At 42.8% G+C, this 22288-nt stretch overlaps 2 protein-coding genes across 2 annotated transcripts; both read left to right on the top strand.

Moving 5' to 3' along the window:
• Positions 1-1734: 1734 nt before the first annotated feature.
• Positions 1735-15071, top strand: erbb3b (erb-b2 receptor tyrosine kinase 3b). Its single transcript, XM_035645285.2, has 28 exons — positions 1735-2021; positions 3964-4118; positions 4230-4416; positions 5463-5588; positions 5712-5774; positions 5981-6099; positions 6468-6609; positions 6786-6899; positions 6984-7101; positions 7186-7259; positions 7590-7680; positions 8197-8399; positions 8673-8805; positions 8907-9000; positions 9442-9599; positions 9710-9766; positions 10581-10722; positions 10822-10941; positions 11092-11190; positions 11297-11482; positions 11580-11735; positions 11857-11932; positions 12064-12210; positions 12291-12388; positions 12658-12834; positions 12928-12999; positions 13333-13624; positions 13759-15071. Exons 1-28 carry the CDS (start codon positions 1943-1945, stop codon positions 14631-14633), a joined length of 4353 nt encoding a protein of 1450 aa, XP_035501178.1. The 5' UTR covers positions 1735-1942; the 3' UTR covers positions 14634-15071.
• A 930-nt stretch (positions 15072-16001) lies between these two features.
• On the top strand, positions 16002-22168 carry pa2g4b (proliferation-associated 2G4, b). Its single transcript, XM_035645286.2, has 13 exons — positions 16002-16265; positions 18018-18146; positions 18235-18340; positions 18446-18515; positions 18636-18728; positions 18811-18874; positions 18986-19064; positions 19145-19223; positions 19318-19451; positions 19662-19756; positions 20709-20836; positions 21022-21075; positions 21161-22168. Exons 1-13 carry the CDS (start codon positions 16178-16180, stop codon positions 21218-21220), a joined length of 1179 nt encoding a protein of 392 aa, XP_035501179.1. The 5' UTR covers positions 16002-16177; the 3' UTR covers positions 21221-22168.
• The last annotated feature ends 120 nt before the right edge of the window (positions 22169-22288 follow it).

The following is a 22288-nucleotide window of genomic DNA, read 5'->3' as shown; positions in this document are numbered from 1 at the left end:
TACAATAGTAGCCCCAGGGCGGATGCCATAGCTGGGATTCCCACCCGTAACCGGGACGCCTTCACCCAGGGCACAGACACACTGGCAGCAGCCCCACAATCGATTCATCAATCTCTGAAGGGAGTGGCAACTGCAAAAGGCCACATCAGTCACCCCCACGGCTCGCACTGGACGGGACAGGGCCACCGGGGCTGACGCCGACGCTGTGGTGTTGTGAAAGTGCCAAACTCACCTCACAGAAGCCATGGAGTCATTTGGCCAGTGTGGAAGTCACTCTTCTTGACCCGGCAACAGGGAAACACTCCTGAGAATGGGGAATCGAACCCATGCATTTGTCTGATGTCACTGTAGTTTAACTCCCCCCATTATATTTTCACCTTTCACTCTTTTAATGATACAAAGATACAAATGATGTTCTGCAAACTTTTCCATCATTCAACAGGGAAGTGAATCAGTAGCAGCTGATTCTGTCATGAATGCAGATAACAGGCTGTTCCAAAACGTATGGGTCAAATAATTATAATAACAAAAAAAAAAAATGGAGGTGCAAACTTTGGCTGAGAGTCCACTTCCTACAGGCCCTGCAGCAGCTCTCTTATTAAATCACCAATACTCAGACTATGTCTCCTCCTGCTGGACGGAGTTCAGCTCGATGGTATTGGCTGATGCATCAGTGAGAATCAATTATTTTTAGGTTTTCTATTTGACATTGGAATTCTTCAATTTGTTTTTGTTTGTTTTTATTCATGATCATATCATCATCAGAAACGAATTCCAACTGAAAATAAATCATGGTGGTGATGGAATAGTCTCACTGTTATTAAGGGCTTCCACCTGAGAGTAGTTCTAAACAAACAGAAACTGTCCATCTCCCTCTCACTCAGAAAAATCTGATTTACTGTACATTTGTCAGAAGCGGTTACAGAAACCCATCCATCAGTGAGTCGTCTGCTTTTTTTACGCATAGCTTTGCGTTCTCTGAGCCCCCATTTTCTCAAATTAAGCATGTTCTTGTTTTGGGTTCAGAAGTCACTGGACCATCCGACAATGTGCCCATTGTGGCAGGCTGCGACATGCGCATCAAAGAGGTGATTAACCAGTTGACGGGGCCGCGGGGACAATACTGCTCTTTACAGCGAAGACAGTGCAGCCAGTCACATCGCTGGGTCTTCACTGAGGGACCACAGCACTGCTGCCACACACAGCAGCTGACAGCAAGGAACCAAAATAGCTGCACACTAAAAGAGACATGTATGGTACACGGTGTTCACACTGTTGCACATGCAAAATGTTTGGATCACTTGTTTTGCTGAATCTTTCTCTTTTATTATCACAAGTACTAACCCTTTTCAGAGCCCCATATTGTGTTTCACACAAAATCAGTCAACTTGTCATGTTGAAGGTAAAATGACCTGATGCCTCATCCATTTAAATCTGAATCAGCTTGATCTTTTCTGTTCAGCGGCCTGAATTGTACTAGAAAAACAACTGTACAATAATATTATCAATATATACAGAAATATATTCCACATTAATCTAAGCAGAGTTGTGTCTGTTTGCAAGCTCAGTGCAACATCTGAGGCTGCAGCAGGTAAAAAAAAAGAAATGACGGACCAACATCTGATTGGTGAGTAAATCAGGCTCCTGTCCAATCACACGTCCCTCTCTGGGAGGGGAAACCCAGCATCAAAACAAACTGCCACTTGTTCGCCCCTTTTCACTGTTACAATTTGCGCGGTTTATCTGCGCTTGTAACAGTTTTGAAGAAGGATATTGGATTCCTCCCCCACTCTCATTTCTTTACAGAGATTAATTTTTTTCAATATATTTATTTTATCTTATTTTTTTACATGCATACTTTCCTACAGACCCTTGGCTGCTCGGAGGACAACACAGACTCGTGTGATATGACATTATCTCAATAAATAGAGAAGACGTCAACATGGAGCTGTGGCGAGTCGTTGTGATGTGTGTGATGTTCTGCTGGAGGCTGCAGACATCATCATCTCAAACACATGAAGGTAGGAGACTTTCATAGCAGATGACTTGTCTTTTGTGTTTTCAGCTTTCAAATGTACAACTTCATCTTTTTTCCATGTTGGCTTTCCTCTATCCTTGAACCTCTTTTTCTTCTGCCTGCCTTGTAGGTCACAACTGCAACAGAAACTAGAATAGAATAGAATAAATGGCATAGAGACTTAAAAAAAGGAAACATTTTATTAACATTTTATCATATAAACTGTTCACCCTCATCTCTTTTGTCTCGGATCACACAGTACTTACTGTGTTCTCCAAAACTGACACCCTGGTGTAGGCTAAACTGCGTGAATAGCCTAATTTGTAAAAACATTACTGAAGACAGTAGCTTGCTTACAACTACACTATACTACAAATACTGCATGATTATATTTATTTACATTGCTTATGAATGCTAAACAAGGGGACATGAAGTAATGATGACATTAAATCCTTTACTTTTCAAAAGTGTTTTGGATTGATTCTGGATTATGAGATATTGAACTTATTTGGATTGTGCAAATGTTCATGCAGCTCTCTCAGATTGTCTGTGAGTTCCACATTTAAAAGAAAACCAAACTTATACATGCAAAAAGTACATGCAGTGAGTCTCAATGTTATTTAGGAAGCAACTAAAAGATTCTGGTTTATAACGCCACATGTTCCCGGTGAAGACAGGAAATACGACATGTGTTTACTACTGCAGGTGTCCATTTGTTGCATATAAAGGGCCGAGACTGCAGCATTTTGGTTGGTCAGTGCGAGATGGTGTGTGTGTGTCTCCTTCCGTTCTTGATATTTCCCTTCTCTCTGCCAGAGTGTCCGAGTCACACATGGCCCATTGTCTGTTGGTATGATCTCAGCAGCGCAGACCCCTCGGACGCACACATGCACGCACACATGCGCACACATACGCACACGTATGCACATGCCCTCACACAGAATCCCTGTCTGTCACTGCATCACTCTTCACTCACTGGGACACACTGACCACATTTATAGCTTCGCCACAATGCGTCACTTTGTCTGCGAGAAGCCTTGTTCCCCTTGACCCTCGCCCTCCTCTCCATCAGCCCCGGGCCTGTGCTGCTACATGTAGCCGGGTTACAGTCTGCTTGTTTTACTCTGCTTCACATCAAACTCTGCAGCCAACACAGCAGCACTCACATCGCCAGGGAGACTCACCAAAGCCGTAAACACTGTGGAAAACAGTCCAGCCCTATCTCTCAGACACTCTTCATTTGTTCAGCTTTATAGTATACCACACCAAACATGTCTTGTTTAATTGTCACCCAATCAGTGTTGGCTAAGTAATCACTGTGGTGAAGTTTCCTGTTTCTGCTTATTGATTTTAATGCCATGGACGGAAACCAACGCTGTCTAAAAAAATGTAAAACAAAGTTCGGATGCAAAGTATGTCACCTGGACTCAAATGTGTAAAACTACTGGTCAGAGGTGATGTACTGACCCCCAATGTCTTTTCATACTCCAGTATGAGGGATATTCTGTGCTTTGAGGAGATAGCAGCTCACCTTTTTTTCCGTTCTGTCTAAAAACAATACCAACATGACCATGAGAGAGTTTTTGTTTGCTGCAGTTGTTCCATCTGTCCATACTGGTAACAAAGAGATCCCTCTTGAATTAACATTGAAGGGTGACAAAATGCACTGTCGCTGTTTCCGTGTAAAATTGATCAAAGTTCTGGGTTAGTACAAAATTCCCACGTTGTGTTACCTTCCTAGAGCAAGAGGGAGTTCTGCACAAACTCTTTTTGTGCCTTACCTACGTCTAAATCCTTTCTAGCCAGATGGAACAATCTAAATGTACGTACGAGTTTGAGTGTTGTTTGAAGGCAGACTTTAAAAATGAGAAAATGTCTTCCTTTAAATCACGCTGTGCTCCTCAAACTTCGAGTAACAGGTGTCTTTCCCCCCTATTGTGTGTCAGAGGTGTGTCCCGGTACGCAGAACGGCCTGAGCTCCACGGGCTCTCAGGAGAATCAGTACAACCTGATCAAGGACCGGTATGACGGCTGTGAGATCATCATGGGAAACCTGGAGATCACTCAGATAGAGAGTAACTGGGATTTCTCCTTCCTCAAGGTACTGTGGACACCATCCTTCCTCGTCTTCAATCTGCTGTGAATGAACAAGTTGTACACCTTGTATCTCCTTGCTGTTGTTTCATGTCGGTGATCTTCTCCTTCCCTCCAGACAATCCGCGAGGTGACCGGCTACATCCTCATTGTCATGAACCACTTTCAGGAGATTCCTCTGGGGCAACTACGAATCATCCGGGGAAACAGCCTCTACGAAAGACGCTTTGCCCTCTCGGTTTTCTTCAACTACCCCAAGGACGGCTCCAGTGGCCTGCGGCAGCTGGGGCTCGCGAACCTGACAGGTGAAGATGTGCAAGGTCCCGTGTGTTTTCCTGTGAATTACTGAAGTCAGTGAGAACAAAGGCATATTAAATATAACCTGGGATGAGAAAAAAAAGTAACCAAACATCACCTACTGTAGCCCGGTGTTTTATACCTTCCAAGTTATGGAAGACTATATACTATATATCTCAACTATACCAACATAATAAAAAAGTACAACGTTTTCTAGTGCTACAACAAAATGCACTGAATGTTTGGACATGTAGTCAGTGACTCAGGGAGTCAGGGCTCTTCCAGTGCGCCGCAGCTTCTTGGAAGTCGAAAAGAAGATGAATGTAATGTCAGTAACCCTTTAGATGACAGCCCCTATATACAGAGTACTTGTTTAGTGAATATGGGGTATTAATAAAACACCTACCAACCCCTGTAAGTACAAAAGGTTGGGAAAAAAGGGGGTAACAACTCTATGTTTGGTCCCAGTTTCTCTGTAAGTACTTTTAAATTATTGACCTAGTTTATAATTGCAGGGTACAGTTCATGTTGTTCATGGGCAACAAGTTAGGAAAAAGGGTAGAAAAAAAATTCTTTGGGGAAATTACATTGTCAAAGGTTCTTAGAGCAGTTATTATTTATGGTGAAGGATACAATGGTGTTGCTGGGGAACAAAACATTGGGTTTAAGACCGGGAATGAGGGTGTTACTGCCATAAACTTTATAATGTGATAAATATAATGTTGAGGAACAGTGGAGTTTTGGGGTTTAATATAATATTAAAGATGAAAAAGTATGTGTTGTGCCACATTTTTCATGATGTAGCGTTTTACTCCCGTCTGTCTCGTTTATTAATTTACCATTTTCAAATAATAACTCGTAGAGTACTTAGTAGTGGGTCCCTCCTCGATACAATTTTTGACCCCTTTATCACCCGTACCTACTGTAGTAATTAATTCATATTTCAACCAGTATGTACCAAATCATTAAACTGTAACTTGCAGGCTGCTGAAGTGTGAAGGATTTCCTGTCTGTTTTCTGTTTGTAGCGTGCATCACGTCTCATTTCTTCACAGAGATTCTGGAGGGAGGAGTGCAGATCATTAACAACAAGTACCTGAGTTACGGCCCCTGGATCTTCTGGCAGGACATCATCAGGGACGGCGGTGCTCCCATCGACGTCCAGCACAATGGAGAGAGAGGTCACTGTTGGGATGGTCCCGTTTCTCACATCCCAAAGTATCTTTTGAACCTCACTTTCTTATTGGTATTCTCATTCTCTCTCTCTCTCTCTCTCTCTCTCTCTCTCTCTCTCTCTCTCTCAGGCCCATGCCACAAATCGTGTGGAGATTACTGCTGGGGGCCAAATGAGGGCCAATGTCAGATCTGTGAGTGTCCAATTGTTCTGTTTCCTTTCATTCATTCATTCACTCTGTTTCTCTCTCGTCCTCCTCTTCCTCCTCCTCCTCCTCCTTCCCCCTCAGAAATACACAGAGACAGAGAGACATGCAAACATGAAGACATAAAGACACAGCACACACACACACGTGTACATGGTCACCCCTGTTCAACCCACTTCTCCCGTGTGTCTCAGTGACGAAGACGGTGTGCGCTCCGCAGTGCAATGGCCGCTGTTTCGGGACGAGCCCCAGGGACTGCTGTCACATAGAGTGTGCAGCAGGATGTAAAGGCCCGCTGGACGTCGACTGTTTCGTGAGTGCTCTATCTGTCGCCTCTCTGCAGGAATGTGCTGATTAAAAACAAAGAGAAAGTCCGTCTTTGCAACAATGTGTAGGTTTTTTCATTCCAAACTATTTTGTCTCATGCTATTTTTTATTACAATTCTATTTTTCCAATCACATTTGACTCTACACATACATCAACACTCCCTTTCATACTGTAGCTGTTGATTATGAGGTTTTTCAATCTGGATCAGAGCGGTGGCATGATAGACTTTACTAGTTTAGTTACATATAATGAACTCTAAAAGAATGTGTGTGTGTGTGTGTGTGTGTGTGTGTGTGTGTGTGTGTGTGTGTGTGTGTGTGTGTGTGTGTGTGCGTGTGTGTGTGTGTGTGCAGGCATGTCGTCATTTCAACGACTCCGGAGCCTGTGTGCCTCAGTGCCCCAAGACTCTGATCTATAACAAGCAGACGTTTAATATGGAGACCAACCCTAATGCAAAGTATCAGTACGGATCCATCTGCGTCTCCCAGTGCCCCAGTGAGTAGCTTGTGTGTTACAGTGTTTGTCTACTCAGCATGTTTTCTCATTTCTTCTTGTTGAACATACTTTTCCTAACCTTCTTGTCTAGATGACGTGACGGTGTTTCTTATATGTTGTGGTTCTTCTATCTGTCTGAAATTCCTCACCTGTCCTGCTTTTCTTTCTCCTTGCAGAGAATTTTGTGGTGAGCGGTAGCTCCTGCGTGAGCGTCTGTCCTCCAGACAAGATGGAGGTGGAAAAAGAAGGCCAGAGGCAGTGTGAGCGCTGCAATGGACTCTGCCCTAAAGGTCAACACGAACAAATGCTCTCCATGAACTTTCACTGAGCTTATTCGTCAGTCATCAGAACTAATGATGCCGTCGTCCCTGTAGTGTGTGAAGGAACAGGTGCTGAACACAGACAGACCGTGGACGCCAGCAACATAGACAGCTTCATCAACTGCACCAAGATCCAGGGCAGTCTTCACTTCCTGGTCACGGGGATTCTTGGGTAATTGTGCCGCCTGTGGTGAAGAATCTCAGATCTCAGCACTGAACAGTCAGAAGGTTCATTCTGTGGTTTTATTGTTCATAGAGACGACTTTAAAAAGATCCCGCCCTTGGATGCGAAAAAACTGGAAGTGTTCCGCACCGTCAGAGAAATAACAGGTTCGAATAGAAATGTTGATAATAAATCACAGTGGCCAGTAATGTTAGTGGCATCTTATCTACAAAATGCAAATACTTAATTATTATTTTACTATTCAACCAATTTATTAAGTATGCCGTTAGTTTAAGATGAATTTCCTCCCTTCCTGGTGAACATTGCTTTTAATTCATTTCAATAAAATTGTCACATTAAACTTTAAACTTGCATCTATAAATACACAGTCCTGAATGCATTTATCCATTCAATTATCTATGCTTTGATAAACTGCACTGAAGGTACAATATTATACCATGTTGTGCTTTAATATGATAACTGTGTTTTATGTCCAGATATTCTAAACATCCAGTCGTGGCCCAAAGAGCTGAATGATCTGTCCGTTTTTTCCAGTCTCGCTACCATTCAGGGGAGGTCGCTCTATAAGTAAGTGTTGTTCACATGGTATGTGAAACTGCATGTGATTCGCATATTTCTATGTGTGTTGGTTGGAGTCTGACCAGAGGAAGAAGATGAATTCAGTGAAATAAAATATATTTACCTGATAAAACAAAACATCTTGTATACCATCGCACAGAAAGAGCAGATACCAAAACAGTTTAAAAACCATTTAGAATTTAGAATTTTTTTAATTAATATCTATTCGTAAAACATGTCGAATGTGTCACATAACCGTGTGTCTGCTCTATACTATGCACCTTCCTATGTCTCAGCGCAGCGTGTGTGTGTGTGCGTATATGCGTACGTGCTCCCTGTAACACCAACATCCAAATTGCAGCAGGTCATTTGACTTAGAGATAAAACCCAATCTGCAGAATCAAGCCAGTGTTCTCATTATTCAACATTTGTTTCAACTGTTTCTGTAGCCAACTTAAAAGGTATTTTTGTCTGTTTTCTTTTCTTTGCTTTGTGTCTTTATCACCCACCCCTTGAAACCCCAAGACGTTTTTCTCTAATGGTGATGCACATCCCCACTCTGACCTCACTGGGCCTGCGCTCCCTGCGGGAGATCAGTGACGGCAGCGTTTACATCAGTCAGAACCTCAACCTCTGTTACCACCACACTGTAAACTGGACGCAGCTGTTCAGAGGCCGCAAAGTTCGAGTCGACAACCTCAGCAACAACAGGCCGCTGGCAGAGTGTGGTGAGGCGAGCTCAGGGTCTGGCAGAACAAAAACTCAATGATTTTTCAAATAAAATGTTGAAATTGTTATGTTTTGTTAAGCTTTACACTGTACACCCATGTACGACAGTGGACATTAATGACTTCCATCAGATTTTCTATGTTGAGATATGCATATTGTCTTTAAAAACAACATTTCCTCATTATCTTCTTGTATCTTAACCTAGAATTAGTTTCAGTGAAATGTGAGCTATGGGCTAACTGCTGCATGTTCTCACATTGTTGTGTGTGCAGTTGCAGAAGGTCACGTGTGTGACCCGCTATGCTCGGACTCAGGCTGCTGGGGCCCGGGGCCCGACCAGTGTCTCTCCTGCAGGGACTACAGCCGAGACGGCACATGTTTGGGCAGCTGTAATTTTTTCACAGGGTCTGTAGAACTATTGACTCGATATTCTCGTGACAGATGATTGTGTATTGAGTGTTTTTTCCTTTGTCTGAATGGATATTTTTTGAATATTGTGCTCCCAGAGCTCCCAGGGAATTTGCGGGGCCTGATGGTGAGTGTGTTGCCTGTCATCCAGAATGTAAACCTCAGCATGGGAAAGACAGCTGTACTGGACCGGTAATAACTTCATTTAATAATACTCTGCGGTCGGGGGCCTTTGTATGAACTCTTGCTTGCATTTGGCTATTTATCAACTCATAGTTTTGTGAGGGGAATGACTCTACAAAGGCATTCGGTACAGAGTGAATGTATTTAAATGTCAATACTACTTAGACACGAGTTGTTGATTTCCATATGAAATCAGTGACCATTATAAACCTTTGATTCCACTGTGACATCTGTCACTTTGGGCAAATATCTAAAAAATCCTGGTAGAGCAGCAGCTTTCCTCAGTTTATTTGACTTTCTGTCATTCCTTGTCGATTACTTTACAAATTATAATCAAGATCAGGCCGTGGTCATCATTAATTTATGATTGGAATCAAACTAAAAATACGACACCAAGAGTTATACATCGTATATAGTATAATACTTTCTTCCTCTCTCACTTTGGTATAGGGTACAGATCAATGTGTGGGATGTGCGAACCTCCGAGATGGTCCGTACTGCATGTCCTCTTGTCCCACTGGAGTAAATGATGGACAGAAGGGGCTGATCTTCAAATACCCCAACAGGGAGGGTCACTGTGAACCGTGTCACCACAACTGTACACAGGGGTGAGACCAAGCAAAGTATATATATGTGTGTGTATTTTTATGTTTCCATCCACGTGTCACACTAACGCATCAATGAATGTTGAAGCTAAAGAGCTGTTTGTCTGTTTCAGATGCTCAGGACCAGGATTAAATGACTGTTTGGAGACAGGCAGACTGGCAGCCAGCAGGTGAGTGTTGCCCCCTGCTGGCAGATATAAAAAACTACGCTGTGATGCGTGAGGTCTCCTTCACAACCCACTGAAGCAATAATTCCAGCATCATTACAAAAAAAGAAGGCTGTATTTTTGTAACCACACAAACTGCACCTCTGATCTGAGACATACATTTTAATCAGATGTATATTTAACAATAAAAAATGGCCACTCAGAAATGTACCTTTTGAGTTCAATCCATCTGACCTTGTCACAGAGCAGGGTGATAGACCCAACTTACTTCAACAAGATTTTTCTTCTAATAGTTACTTGTAATTGACATATGTGTATGTTTTTTTTGTCATCCACCGTTGTTTTATATTAGACTATATGTAAATTTCATCAACGTAGATGAACGTATTTGTTGTTTTTTATTGGGTTTTACACTGCAGCCACTGGGATGTCCAAGGTAAAGTTTCCCACTGGGTCAATAAAGTCTATCTTATCTCTTATCTTAAGACACGCATTATGTTTAATGCAAAATTTCATACCAACCACTTGTAATAGTTATGAGCATCAACTTCATGAATTTACTTAGTACGCAGAACAGAGTTGGTGGTATGTGAATTTTTGTTGTTGTTTCTTTTCTAATTATTGTAACTGGTCAGTTGATCTTGGTACATTGGTTAGAATCAATGATTCTTCAACAATCTAAAGCCTAGTAGTCTAGTTGCTCCTGATTCAATGCCTTTGGATGACACCATAACCATTTATCGTTTCCCACCCTTGTTTCTGACCTTTTACAACTGTATCCCCACACCATCATCTCTCCCTCCGCTTCACTCTGCAGTGGTCAGATCACAGGTATAGCTCTGGGTGTGCCGGCCGGCTTGATTTTCTGCCTGGTGTTGTTTTTCCTGGGCGTGCTGTACAACCGAGGGCTGGCTATCCAACGCAAGAGAGCAATGCGGAGGTACCTGGAGAGTGGAGAGGTGAGACCATCCAGTCCCATGAGCTGCATTTGATTCGACCTTTACATGCATTTTGTTTTCGGAGAGAAAGAAACTAATCTGCTGTTGTTTTTTTGGCAGAGCTTTGAGCCTCTGGGTCCCGGGGAGAAAGGCACCAAGGTTCATGCCCGCATTTTGAGGCCGTCAGAGTTAAAGAAAATCAAAGCCCTTGGCTCTGGAGTTTTTGGAACAATGCACAAGGTAGTTATCAAATCCCATCCGTCTTTTTTTGTCGTTATAAATCAGTGGATAATTCAGTGATTACCCATCAGTTATTAATGTTTTATTCTCAGTTTTGTACATGCTTCCGAGACTCATGTCAACTGATGTGACATTTGATTTGTCTTTAAGGGATTTTGGACTCCAGAGGGAGAGTCAGTGAAGATCCCTGTCGCCATTAAGACCCTCCAGGACAGCTCAGGCCGACAGACCTTCACCGAGATCACTGATGTGAGAATCAGACCCTAATGTGACACAATATAATAATATGACGAGAAGGAGAGGAGATGTGTTCTTATGCCTATTGTTTTTATCTGCATGTGTCCTCTTTGCCTAGCATATGCTGTCCATGGGCAGCCTGGACCACCCCTACATCGTCAGGCTGCTGGGCATCTGTCCAGGCGCCAGTCTGCAACTGTTGACCCAGCTCATTTCACAGGGGTCCTTACTGGAGCACATCAGGCAGCACAAGAACAGCCTGGACCCCCAGCGTCTGCTCAACTGGTGTGTGCAGATAGCTAAAGTGAGTGCACTTGTAATTATGGATGGTTTGCTTTTTGGACAACCAACTGTTATGAACGAAAAAGATCTATATTTATAGTTTACACGGTTGTATTTAGGGTATGTACTACCTGGAGGAACACTGCATGGTCCACAGGAACCTGGCTGCCCGCAACATCCTGCTGAAAAATGACTACCAGGTCCAGATCTCTGACTACGGCGTGGCCGACCTCCTTTATCCTGATGACAAGAAATACATCTACACAGACACCAAGGTTGATCTGACTCGCTCATTTTGAGATACACATTGAATAGCTAAGGCACTGTTGAGTGGTTTTCACTGGCTCTTCGGTGAATTAAATCAGTCTGTCTTGCTTAATTTGTCTCCGTATCCAGACACCCATAAAATGGATGGCACTTGAAAGTATCTTGTTTCGAAGATACACTCATCAAAGTGATGTTTGGAGTTATGGTAAGAGGCTGTGTGAGTGTGAGTTGCACTATAAAACATGTACTAATAAATGAATGCATCTCTTTAAAGCTGCCTTCTTGTGAATTTTTGTCAGGGGAGAATTTAAATGTGCCACCTCTCTTCCCGGACAGGGGTGACAGTGTGGGAGATGATGTCATTTGGGGCGGAGCCGTATGCCTACGTGCAGCCTCAGGAAGTGCCAAGTCTGCTGGAGAAGGGCGAACGTCTGTCTCAGCCGCACATCTGTACCATAGACGTCTACATGGTCATGGTCAAATGTGAGTTTCATAAAAACATGGCAGCAGTATTCACAAAGACATGCGTACTGGTTCTGGATCATTTCACTTCTTCTCTTCAGGTTGGATGATTGATGAAAATATAAGGCCGACTTTCAAAGAGCTGGCCAGTGACTTTACTCGTATGGCGAGAGACCCACCGAGATACCTCGTCATCAAGGTGAGGCAGCTGGCGAGGAAACCCAATCCTTTACTTAAATGAAAGTACAGTTACCACCGAGTAAGTCTTGCATTGACAATAGGAAAGGGTTATATGCAATAATCATTATTATTCTTTTATTCTGATAATGCAATAATTTTTCCATATTGATGAGTTATTGCCATGATTGGCATTTCTTTGTCACTGATAACAAATATGTAAAATTGATGACGATGTGATCGTAAACTGCTCTTGACCTTTGACTGTGACGTTAAATCCTGTGCTTCCAGCTGGAAGGAGAAGAAGCAGCCTCGGCAGAAATCCATCGCAGAGAATCAGAGCGAGGACTTTTGGATGCAGAGTTTGAAGACCGCGATGAGGCCGGATTGGAGGACGGTTTGGCTACTCCTCCTCTCCAACACTCTCCATCTTGGAGTCTGTCCCGGTCACGGATTAATTCAGACAGGGTAATGAAATATGTCTTAGATTTGATTAGGCTGTTCTAGGTTCACCATCAAAGAGTGAGAGGCAATCAAAGCTTTTTCTTCCCTGGTTTGAAGAGCGGCACCTCTCAGGCTGGACCTATTGGATACCTGCCAATGACCCCCAGCCCCGTAGACAGCATCCGCCAGGTGTGACAGACTCACACATTCAAACACATGCATGCAAACACACATTCCCACCCACCAGGACTGATGTTAGTTGATGCTTGCATTGTACAGATGATGAAGTGGATTAATTACATTTAGCTTTCAACTGCTTCACCTCAATCAGAACTGTTACTCCACTTTGCCAATAACCCTTTTAAAATCAGCATTAAGAACCAGCACTGCCAATATGGTATTTCCTCAGGAAGTGACCCAGTAAAATGAGTCATTCAGGTCCAGCTGGTCTCATTTTGAAAATAGCAGAATTGATTTCTACGAGGTGCTGCACCAGTCTAAGTCTTTGCCTGCACCTCTCAGCTGTGGTTTCAGAGGTCTCGGCTGAGCTCAGTGCGGACCCTGCCCGACAGGTCAGAGGTCGGGAGGAGTGGCAGAGAGGCAGAGCCGCGTGAGGAAGGTTTGCAGCATGGGAGTCTTCACAGGGCCAGATTTGGCTCAGAGAGGGGTCATCCTCGTATATCCATCAGCCGGCACAGGAAGCTTTCAACAGCATCAAGTCCGTCCTCATACAAGGTGTGGACGGCAGAGGAAGAGGAGGAGGTGGACCACTATGGCTACGTCCTGCCAGGGTCACCTGACACTCCAGAGAGAGGTGAACTATTATTTGCCTGGCTATTATTCTGCATATTGAAAATAACCAGAAAATTGTAGCACAATATTATATTGTATTGAATAAGCTTTCTGCTCTGATCTTCTTCCTTCTACACATTTTGTCATGGCTCACAGTCCCTAAAGTCTCTCGTTCTGGCCGAAGAAACTCGAGACCGAAGAATAATCTGTCGCTCGTTGTGATAAATCCTTCCCAGGAGTATGAAATCATGAGCAAAGAGTCTCCCCCTTGCTCAGCCAGAGGTGTTTCATCTCAGGCAGCTGCCCCTTCGGTGGCACTTTGTAGTAAAACCTCACCTTTACCTTCTCCGACCTTCATGGCTTCGTTCCCTGTAGAGCTCACAGCAGATGTGGAAACACTGACGGCTGTAAAGAAGAAGAGGAGTAAAGATGATGATTGTGAGGGAAATGCAGCAGAGCAAGGAGACTCCGCAGAGAAGAATCAGCTACCTGGGGACTCGGAGAGAGAAATTGGACCTGTGGAAGTGCAAGAAGAGGCGGCCCCAGGAAGAGGTAGGTATGAATACATGGATATCAGGCGCTCTGACTCCACGGAGGGGCAAGATTCAGCAGAGACACAGGAAGCAGACCAAATAGTGGAAGTGTTGAAAAAGGAGTATAGGGAGGAAGAGGAAAAGGAAGAGGAGAGGTGCAACAACACAAATAAACAACTCACACATCAGGAGGATCCGAGCGGCACGGCCATGCCCATGCCAGATGTGCTCACAGCTGGGGGAGAAATGGTGGAGGAGTATGAGGAGATGACCAGATTTGGAGTGGTGCCCGGTGGGTGGGAGCAGGCGGACTACCAGAACCTCCCATTGAAGGGAAGAGCTGTTTCCGAGGAGGTTGGCGGTGGCAGGTGTGCGGGGATTGGGGGATACATCAAGGTGTGTGCCGGCATGGGGGAGCCGGGCAGCAACACATCCTTTGACAACCCAGACTACTGGCACAGCAGACTGTTCCTCCAGCCAGACGCCGTACGCACCTAATAATGTGGATTGGGACAGAAACATAGTGATTTTTGCAGTTAATTTAGTTCCTGTCATAAATCTTGGTAGTTTTGTAATATGTTTCAGGTTTTCTCTGATTCCCACAAACAACAAACATTGAAAGATTTAAAAAAAAAAGTATAAAATGTATTCTCATTTCGCAGTTTTATGGTGCAGTTAATAAATGTTTATGAACCGTGAACTGTGAAAGAACACAAAAATAAAGGTTATAGTAAATCTGTTTTTTGCAGATTAGATGAATAAGGAGTACAAGCTTCACTGTTACAACAACTGTGTGATTGTTGTGTTTTTATACAGTTTGTGAAAAATATGATTTTTTGCAGTGATCCTGTCATTTGTGTAATTGATTTGTGTAAAGCCTTTTCTTTTTAAAATTTTCTTGCAACGCATTTAAAATAAATAAAACAATAAAATATCTAACTGTCTTAAAAGTACTCGTTAATTTATATCACGTGTGTTGTACTTATTTATTTTCAGGTTGTATTGTGACGTGAATTATGAAATAACACAAACAAATCCAAGCTTGAATTCACTTGAAGTGTCAGTGAGCAGCTGAAAAATGAGATGGAGGCACGTGAACTCATCAGTGACGCACAACCCGCCTGCGATGTGGTGAAAAAGCAGAACAAAGATGATCAGAGAGGCGAGAGTGTGAGTGCACAGTTTTTCCGTTTTCGTTCAAATCCAATTTAACAGTCTAATGGGATTTACCAAGGCATTCAGCAAGTTATTTTTGAAGTTATTACTTGACAGATGAACTTCACACAAGGAAGTAATGTAAATTCTGTGATATTTCAATTGCTGTTGTACAAATCTTTCCTATACCTAATAATCTCTATTTTTCACCTTGGCTACTATTTTTCTTATCAATTTAATTTTCAGATTATTTCTAAATAAACATGATAAAGACAGAATGCATAAATCAGCAGCTTTACATTACATGACAAAAATATAAATCTGAAATCTACTGTTCACGATGGGCTAATTTGCATTGGTGGAAGAAGTTTAAAAATGTTTTTAATTTACAATAAAAATTGACAAATAAGCAAGTCATTACAAACAAAAACATTAGAGCCAAGGGGGGTTGGTCAAAGTTTGTTATTGTTTTGGAGTCACAAATGATTTTAATATAATGTTTCATTGTACATCATACCAGGGATAAAGGTTTATGAAACTTTACTACTATAATTATCAGCCTGAGGTGGAAGAAGGATTTTTAGTCGACTAAACATGAAAGCCATTTTTCTGTGACGTTTCATAGACAGACGTGTTAATCGATAGATCGAAAAAATAATCGACAACGCGTTGGTTGCGGCCCTCCCGCCAACTTGCAAGACTAGGCTGTGAACCATCTTGACCGCGGAGTGTATCTCTGGCAGCAGGCGGGATCTCGTGCTCGCAGGCTGCCGGTAGAAGTCGGGCGGGCGGGCGCAGAGAGCAGCGTGGTCCACATCCTGAGACTGACTGACACCCGCCGGCGTAAAAAAGAAAAGTTACTCTTACTTCGCGGACACACTGCCAACATGTCTGGAGACGACGAGTCGCAGGAGCAGACCATCGCCGATGACTTGGTGGTCACCAAGTACAAGATGGGCGCTGAGATTGCGAATCGTAAGTGCGAACGAGGCCGTTGTGACTCGACCGTCCACAAGTGTGATCCCTCTCATGTTAGCTAGCAGTGTCAGCTAGTCGTTACCCCGCAGCGGCGGTGCCATGTGCCGCAGCAGCAGCGGCGGCGGCGGCGGCAGCGGCCATATGTCACATCCCGACGTGGGCCTTTGTTTAAAACCAATAAAATCGCGGCGCCTTGTAAATAACTAGAAACATCTTCTATCTGTGGCGGCATTTATTTGTTTAACGCCTCGTAGCTGTCATGTTAGCATAGCGAGCTAGGTGGCTACGTGGCTAGGCTACCATAGCAGGCGTTAGCTAGCCGCAACTGCTAACGTGAGAGATAACAATGACAAGTACAAAACGCGGTGGCTGCGTGGGGCTGTTCAGAACAAGGTTCATTTAACTGTGCACCCACCCCGTCAGACCCCCACTCACGTACACGTGAGACACGCCTGAGGAGCTGGTTGTGATTTAAGGTCTTAATCAGAGTCAACACACCCAGTGCTCTTTGATTAATTATGGGGGGGAAAAAGAAAAGAATTCTACTTTTTAAAAAATGCCACAGTCAGTGTAACCTCACCAACATGAATCCTCTATTGTGTTACTGCTTGTGCTTGATGCCGTTTAACTGTGCAGTGAGTCTTTTGCAAGGCCACATGCTCCCAGTATCAGGGGCATGTCACGGCAAGGAGGCATTTTAATATTACAAGAGCATAAACAAGCCTGTGTTTGCACCTGTGCATAACTAATATTCCATAGATTCTGCATTCTAACCACATTTCAGTTTTTTCGCCTTTTGGAATTCATCTTGAAAATGCTCGTCACCATATATTAAAGCACAAGTGTGAAAGTATTAGTTGGGTGTAATAGTTGAGACGACCACATGCTCCACACAAACAGGTGGCGCGCTGCTTCACATGAATGACGCCGTCTCCTTGAGATTTTGGCTTACAGACACAGAATATACTACATAACGTGACATCCTTTATGAAAAAACGCCTATCTTTTCACTTTTTTCCTCTGTTGTTGATTTCCTTGTCTCAAATCACCATTTACTTCAATATATTTCATCACTCGGACAATGCTTTTGGTTCTTCCAAACGGCACAGATGAAGGAAGGAAAATGATCTTGAAGGCAACACGAAACAAGTCACAGAGAACATGACCCAGAACAGGAGGAGGACTCCGACCAGCTAAGGCCAAATTAGATGCTTGTGCCCAAAAGAGTAGCTACATGGACGTAGTTTGGGTTTGAAAAGTCTGACAGACTGGAAAAAGGGCAGGTTCTCCACAAACCACCAACCACTTTTACCACCTCTGCAACAATCATGTCAAACGAAGAATCATAAAGAAGGAGGGAGATAACAGCAGCTGGTTCATCTTCTGCAAAGACACGGCCCCAATTTATACCGTCGATAAAGGGAACAGTATCAAGCAACAGAAATGCCGCTATCTGGATATTAAATGACGTTTATCAGGATTTGAGGTTTTGGTCATATCACACAGCTGTGCCTTGAACAGAGTCATTATAGAGACACCTGTTACTCTGGATCTTGGATGATCTGGTTTGCATTCTCACTATTTTCTGAAGCACACGATTAATCACCTGACCCAGAAAACAGTTTAATTGATAGGAAAATAATCCTTAGTTTTTCACCCTAAACTGGATATGACACTGTCACTGACATCCCTTTTTTAACCCATCATGGCTGTTTTTTTTGTTTTTTTTTTAAATCTCTCTTCCCGCAGAGGCCCTGAAGGCGGTCGTTGCGGCAGGCATGGCTGGAGTCTCCGTACTCAGCCTGTGCGAAAAGGGTGACGCCTTCATCATGACAGAGACTGGGAAAATCTTCAAGAAGGAAAAGGACATGAAGAAAGGTGAGTCTTTTGGCGCATTTCATTCGCCACCATCAAATGTGTCTGACTCAGCACCTCCCTCACTCGCTCACTCACTGTCTTTTCACAGGTATCGCTTTTCCTACTTGTGTGTCGGTTAACAACTGCGTATGCCATTGCTCCCCTCTGAAGAGTGACACAGACGTCATACTGAAGGACGGGGACCTTGTCAAGATGTAAGCGGCTTAGTTTGGACCTGTCCGCCCTGTGCACTAGATAAATTATAGTATATATTTTATATATTGTGCACACTCACGTTATCCTGTTGTGTTTGTGTGCAGTGACCTGGGTGTGCATGTTGATGGCTTCATCTCAAATGTGGCTCACAGCTTTGTTGTGGGAGTAACCAAGGTATGTCATCACAGCTGGATTAAATGACACTGTAACACTTAATAATTTATTCTTAAATATCCTGAGTTGTGATTTATTTGACAACCACTGATGGTCACACTTCCCCCTGTGTTACTTCAGGACAACCCACTCACAGGGAAGAAGGCTGACGTTATCAAAGCAGCTCACCTCTGTGCTGAGGCTGCCCTGCGTCTTGTCAAGCCAGGAAACCAGGTAAATCTCCTACAATGACCACTGATGTAACAGCACCGCTCATCTCTCCATAAAATAATCATAACCATGTCTCTTCTATTAGAACACACAGGTCACCGAAGCCTGGAACAAGATTGCAAAGTCATTCAAGTGCTCTCCGATTGAGGGTGGGTGTTTGTGAACATTTGGTACCTTCAAGCTCAGTGTTTCCCATCGTATAAATTTGATGATTGTAATTTGACATGCTTGACTCGGTTTGTTCCTTCCAATATGTACAGGCATGCTGTCCCATCAGCTCAAACAACATGTGATTGATGGGGAGAAAACTATCATCCAAAACCCAACGGACCAGCAAAGGTCAGTCACTCGGCGAGTGCTGTATTAATACTGACCAGATGAGTGCTCTCTTTAACCAGTGGGGGGTTGTTTTTTTGTAGGAAGGACCATGAGAAGGCTGAGTTTGAGGTACATGAGGTGTATGCAGTGGATGTGCTCATCAGCACTGGAGAAGGGAAGGTGAGGGGAAATGAGATTTGTTTTTTTTTCTGCTGAATTTTGAAACTTTCATTAAGGCAAGGATTTGAGAATATATGTTCTGTTTGCGATCAAGGCCAAGGATGGAGGACAGAGGACCACCGTTTATAAACGAGACCCCAACAAGGTGTACGGCTTGAAGATGAAGACATCTCGGACATTCTTCAGTGAGATGGAGAGACGCTTTGATACGATGCCCTTCACTCTGAGGTAAAAATCTTTTATCTTCAGTTCAGATATTTGCATTTTTTTCATCTCTTCAAAAGCAACATTATGCAACTATTTCGCCCTTAAATAACCGTTTCAAAATCATTTTGAGGGCACACTGACTTGTAAATTACATTGTGTTGCTTTGATAAAATCCTCTCCCCAGTTTCACTCCCTCATTTCTCTTATCTTCTTTCTGTTTTTTCTCCTCAGAGCATTTGAGGATGAAGGCAAGGCCAGGTTGGGTGTGGTGGAGTGTGCCAAACATGAGCTGCTGCAGCCTTTCAATGTGCTGCACGAGAAAGAGGGTGAGTGGTATGAGGGAGGTGGCATTTAAGAGCTTTGATGACCATTTAAATTCTTGTCTTCGTGTTAACAACATGAAGTGAGGGCTGAAGTTTCTTGAGGATTTCAAATGTAGATCAATCTGTAAAAAAAATGTCACAACATAGGTTTTATATTGGTAAAGTGAATTTAACGAACACAAAAAATATTTAATCACACAAACGCAGATGTTAAGAAAAGAAAGAAATTGGTAACAGGATATATCCATAAATCTGTTAAACAGGAGATGCACCTCAGTTAATGCTAATAATTCCACCCAAGTCTTATTTTTATGGATTTATCACTTATCTAAAACTGTAAAATGTTTTACTACAGGCCAGTTTGGTGTCTTTAAATGTCTTGTTTCGTCAGACCGACGAAACAAGACATTTAAAGTCAGAACCCAAAAGGTTCTGACTTTCACATCATGTCTGACCAAAAAAACTGACATTTGAGAAGCTGGAATCAGCTAATGACAAAAATGATTACTCAATTTAAATTGTCTATTCATTTTCTGTTGTTTGACAAAGACAATTTCCTTTTGGTCCCATTAAAAGTAATGTTAGTTTATCCAAAAATTGTATTGATTTTCAGTTCAAATGGTAGCACTGTCATTGAGGACTGTCAAATACGTCTAAGTGCATGTTACTAATGGTCTACTTAATGAAGCGAACTGGATAAAATGTGGTTCTCTGCATGCAGGCCAAAGACTCTCCACACTACCAGCACATGCACTATAAAATTAATGTCAAGCTCTTGTTAATGTGTTGTCGGAATTCAAATTTACTGATGTATTGTTCAAATTTGACTTTCTCACTGTTACCTTCCATTTTAATCAGTTGATCAGTGCCACTCGCCTGTTAAATGCGACATTTGACGTCCAGATTGTACCAAGTGAAGCTGTTTAATGCATCTTTTACTCTGATGTGTGTTCAGGCGAATGTGTTGCCCAGTTCAAGTTTACCGTGCTGCTCATGGCCAATGGACCTCTGCGAATCACCAACAGCCTCTTTGAGCCAGAACTCTACAAGTCTGAGCATGATGTGGAGGACGCAGAGCTGAAGGTAAAGTGCGACTGATGAATGGGGAATTGCGTCCTCCTGCGTGAAAATAAATTATAAGGGATAATGGGAGAGTTTTTTTCTTGCGTTAGCGGACAGCATATTTAATTCATTTTATGTTGACATATTGTATGTTGAATCTCATTAGATCATCAAATTAAAGGTTGGTGTTTTTTTTCCTCGTAAAGGCTTTGCTTCAAAGTTCAGCCAGCCGCAAGACTCAGAAGAAGAAGAAAAAGAAGGTGAGTCTGAGAAAGTGTTTCATGAAACAAACAAGAATACAGGTTCCTAATGTTTCCACTGACTTGAATCATTTCTTTTCTAAAGGCCTCAAAGACTGTCGAGAGTGCAACTGGACAGGCGATGGAGACTGAAGCTGCAGAATAGATTCTATCTCCAAGAAATTCTGACAGACCTCTGATGACCCAAAGAACAGACGTCACAAATCCTTCTGTCCCAGCTGTCTGAGGCACTAGCTGGTGTAGCCGCTGTGAATACCTCCGAATCTAACTGATGTCAGTCTGGGATGATGCTGCTCCTAAATTGTCACTCCACCTAAAACACACACACACACACACACGTCCATAGTAAATCTCACTGTCCTTGAGACAGCCTTTTGTCTTGATAGTGGACACAGTTCTGCTGCAAGAGAGGATGTTTTGTGCAAGGGCATATTCTCACTGGAACAATTCGACTGATCTTGATCTTTTTTTTTCCTTTTTCCACAATAACTGTAGTGAAACATATGGAGAATAAAATGAGTTTGACAGAGCGGCCAAGGACAATGAATGCACAATACTGTGTCAGCGTAATGGGGTTTGGCATTTAGATAACTTCCTTGAGGTCATAAGCAGGAAGCCATGCCTTTTTGAAATGAGCGTGAACTAATCGTGGACTTCAATGTAACACCCAACTTGAATCCTGATGTCCCATGACATTCACTCAATTTCAAATCATGTCATCTTAAGTCAACATTACTGCTCAGTTCAGCAAAATTACCACATTTGTACTGCTCTTGCTTAAGCCTACTAGTCACTGTGTATACTTCTAGGCACCAACTGTAGTTTACTCGGCTAATCATTTCTAAGACTGACATTTTAAGTCCTACCAGTTTAGTAATTTAACAAGTAACAGAAAAAGATTTTTCCTTTCTCACCTGTGGATGGTCTGACTTCTGCCAAGGGTTCAGCATTCAGTCATCTGATGCCGCCATGAGCCTGACAGTCTGTGTTTACATTAGAATTCCATACTTGTTAAATATATGGATACTTTTGTAAAACAAATCCCACTTTCAGAGACTATTTTTGGAAACATTAAAGAGCCACCTGACATCAATTGAGTCGTGTTTTTGGATTGTGAGTTCGAGTGATTTTCCTAATGAGTGACAAATGTATTCGCCATGATTTTTGAGCACTAATGAATTACAAGTTACTGTAACCTCATTCATTGAAACTT

The sequence above is a fragment of the Scophthalmus maximus genome, chromosome 3 (genome assembly GCF_022379125.1).
Source record: "Scophthalmus maximus strain ysfricsl-2021 chromosome 3, ASM2237912v1, whole genome shotgun sequence".
Classification (NCBI taxonomy): domain Eukaryota; kingdom Metazoa; phylum Chordata; class Actinopteri; order Pleuronectiformes; family Scophthalmidae; genus Scophthalmus; species Scophthalmus maximus.
The sequence above is the reverse complement of the archived record's forward strand: the minus strand, read 5'-3'. Positions and strand labels throughout refer to the sequence as shown.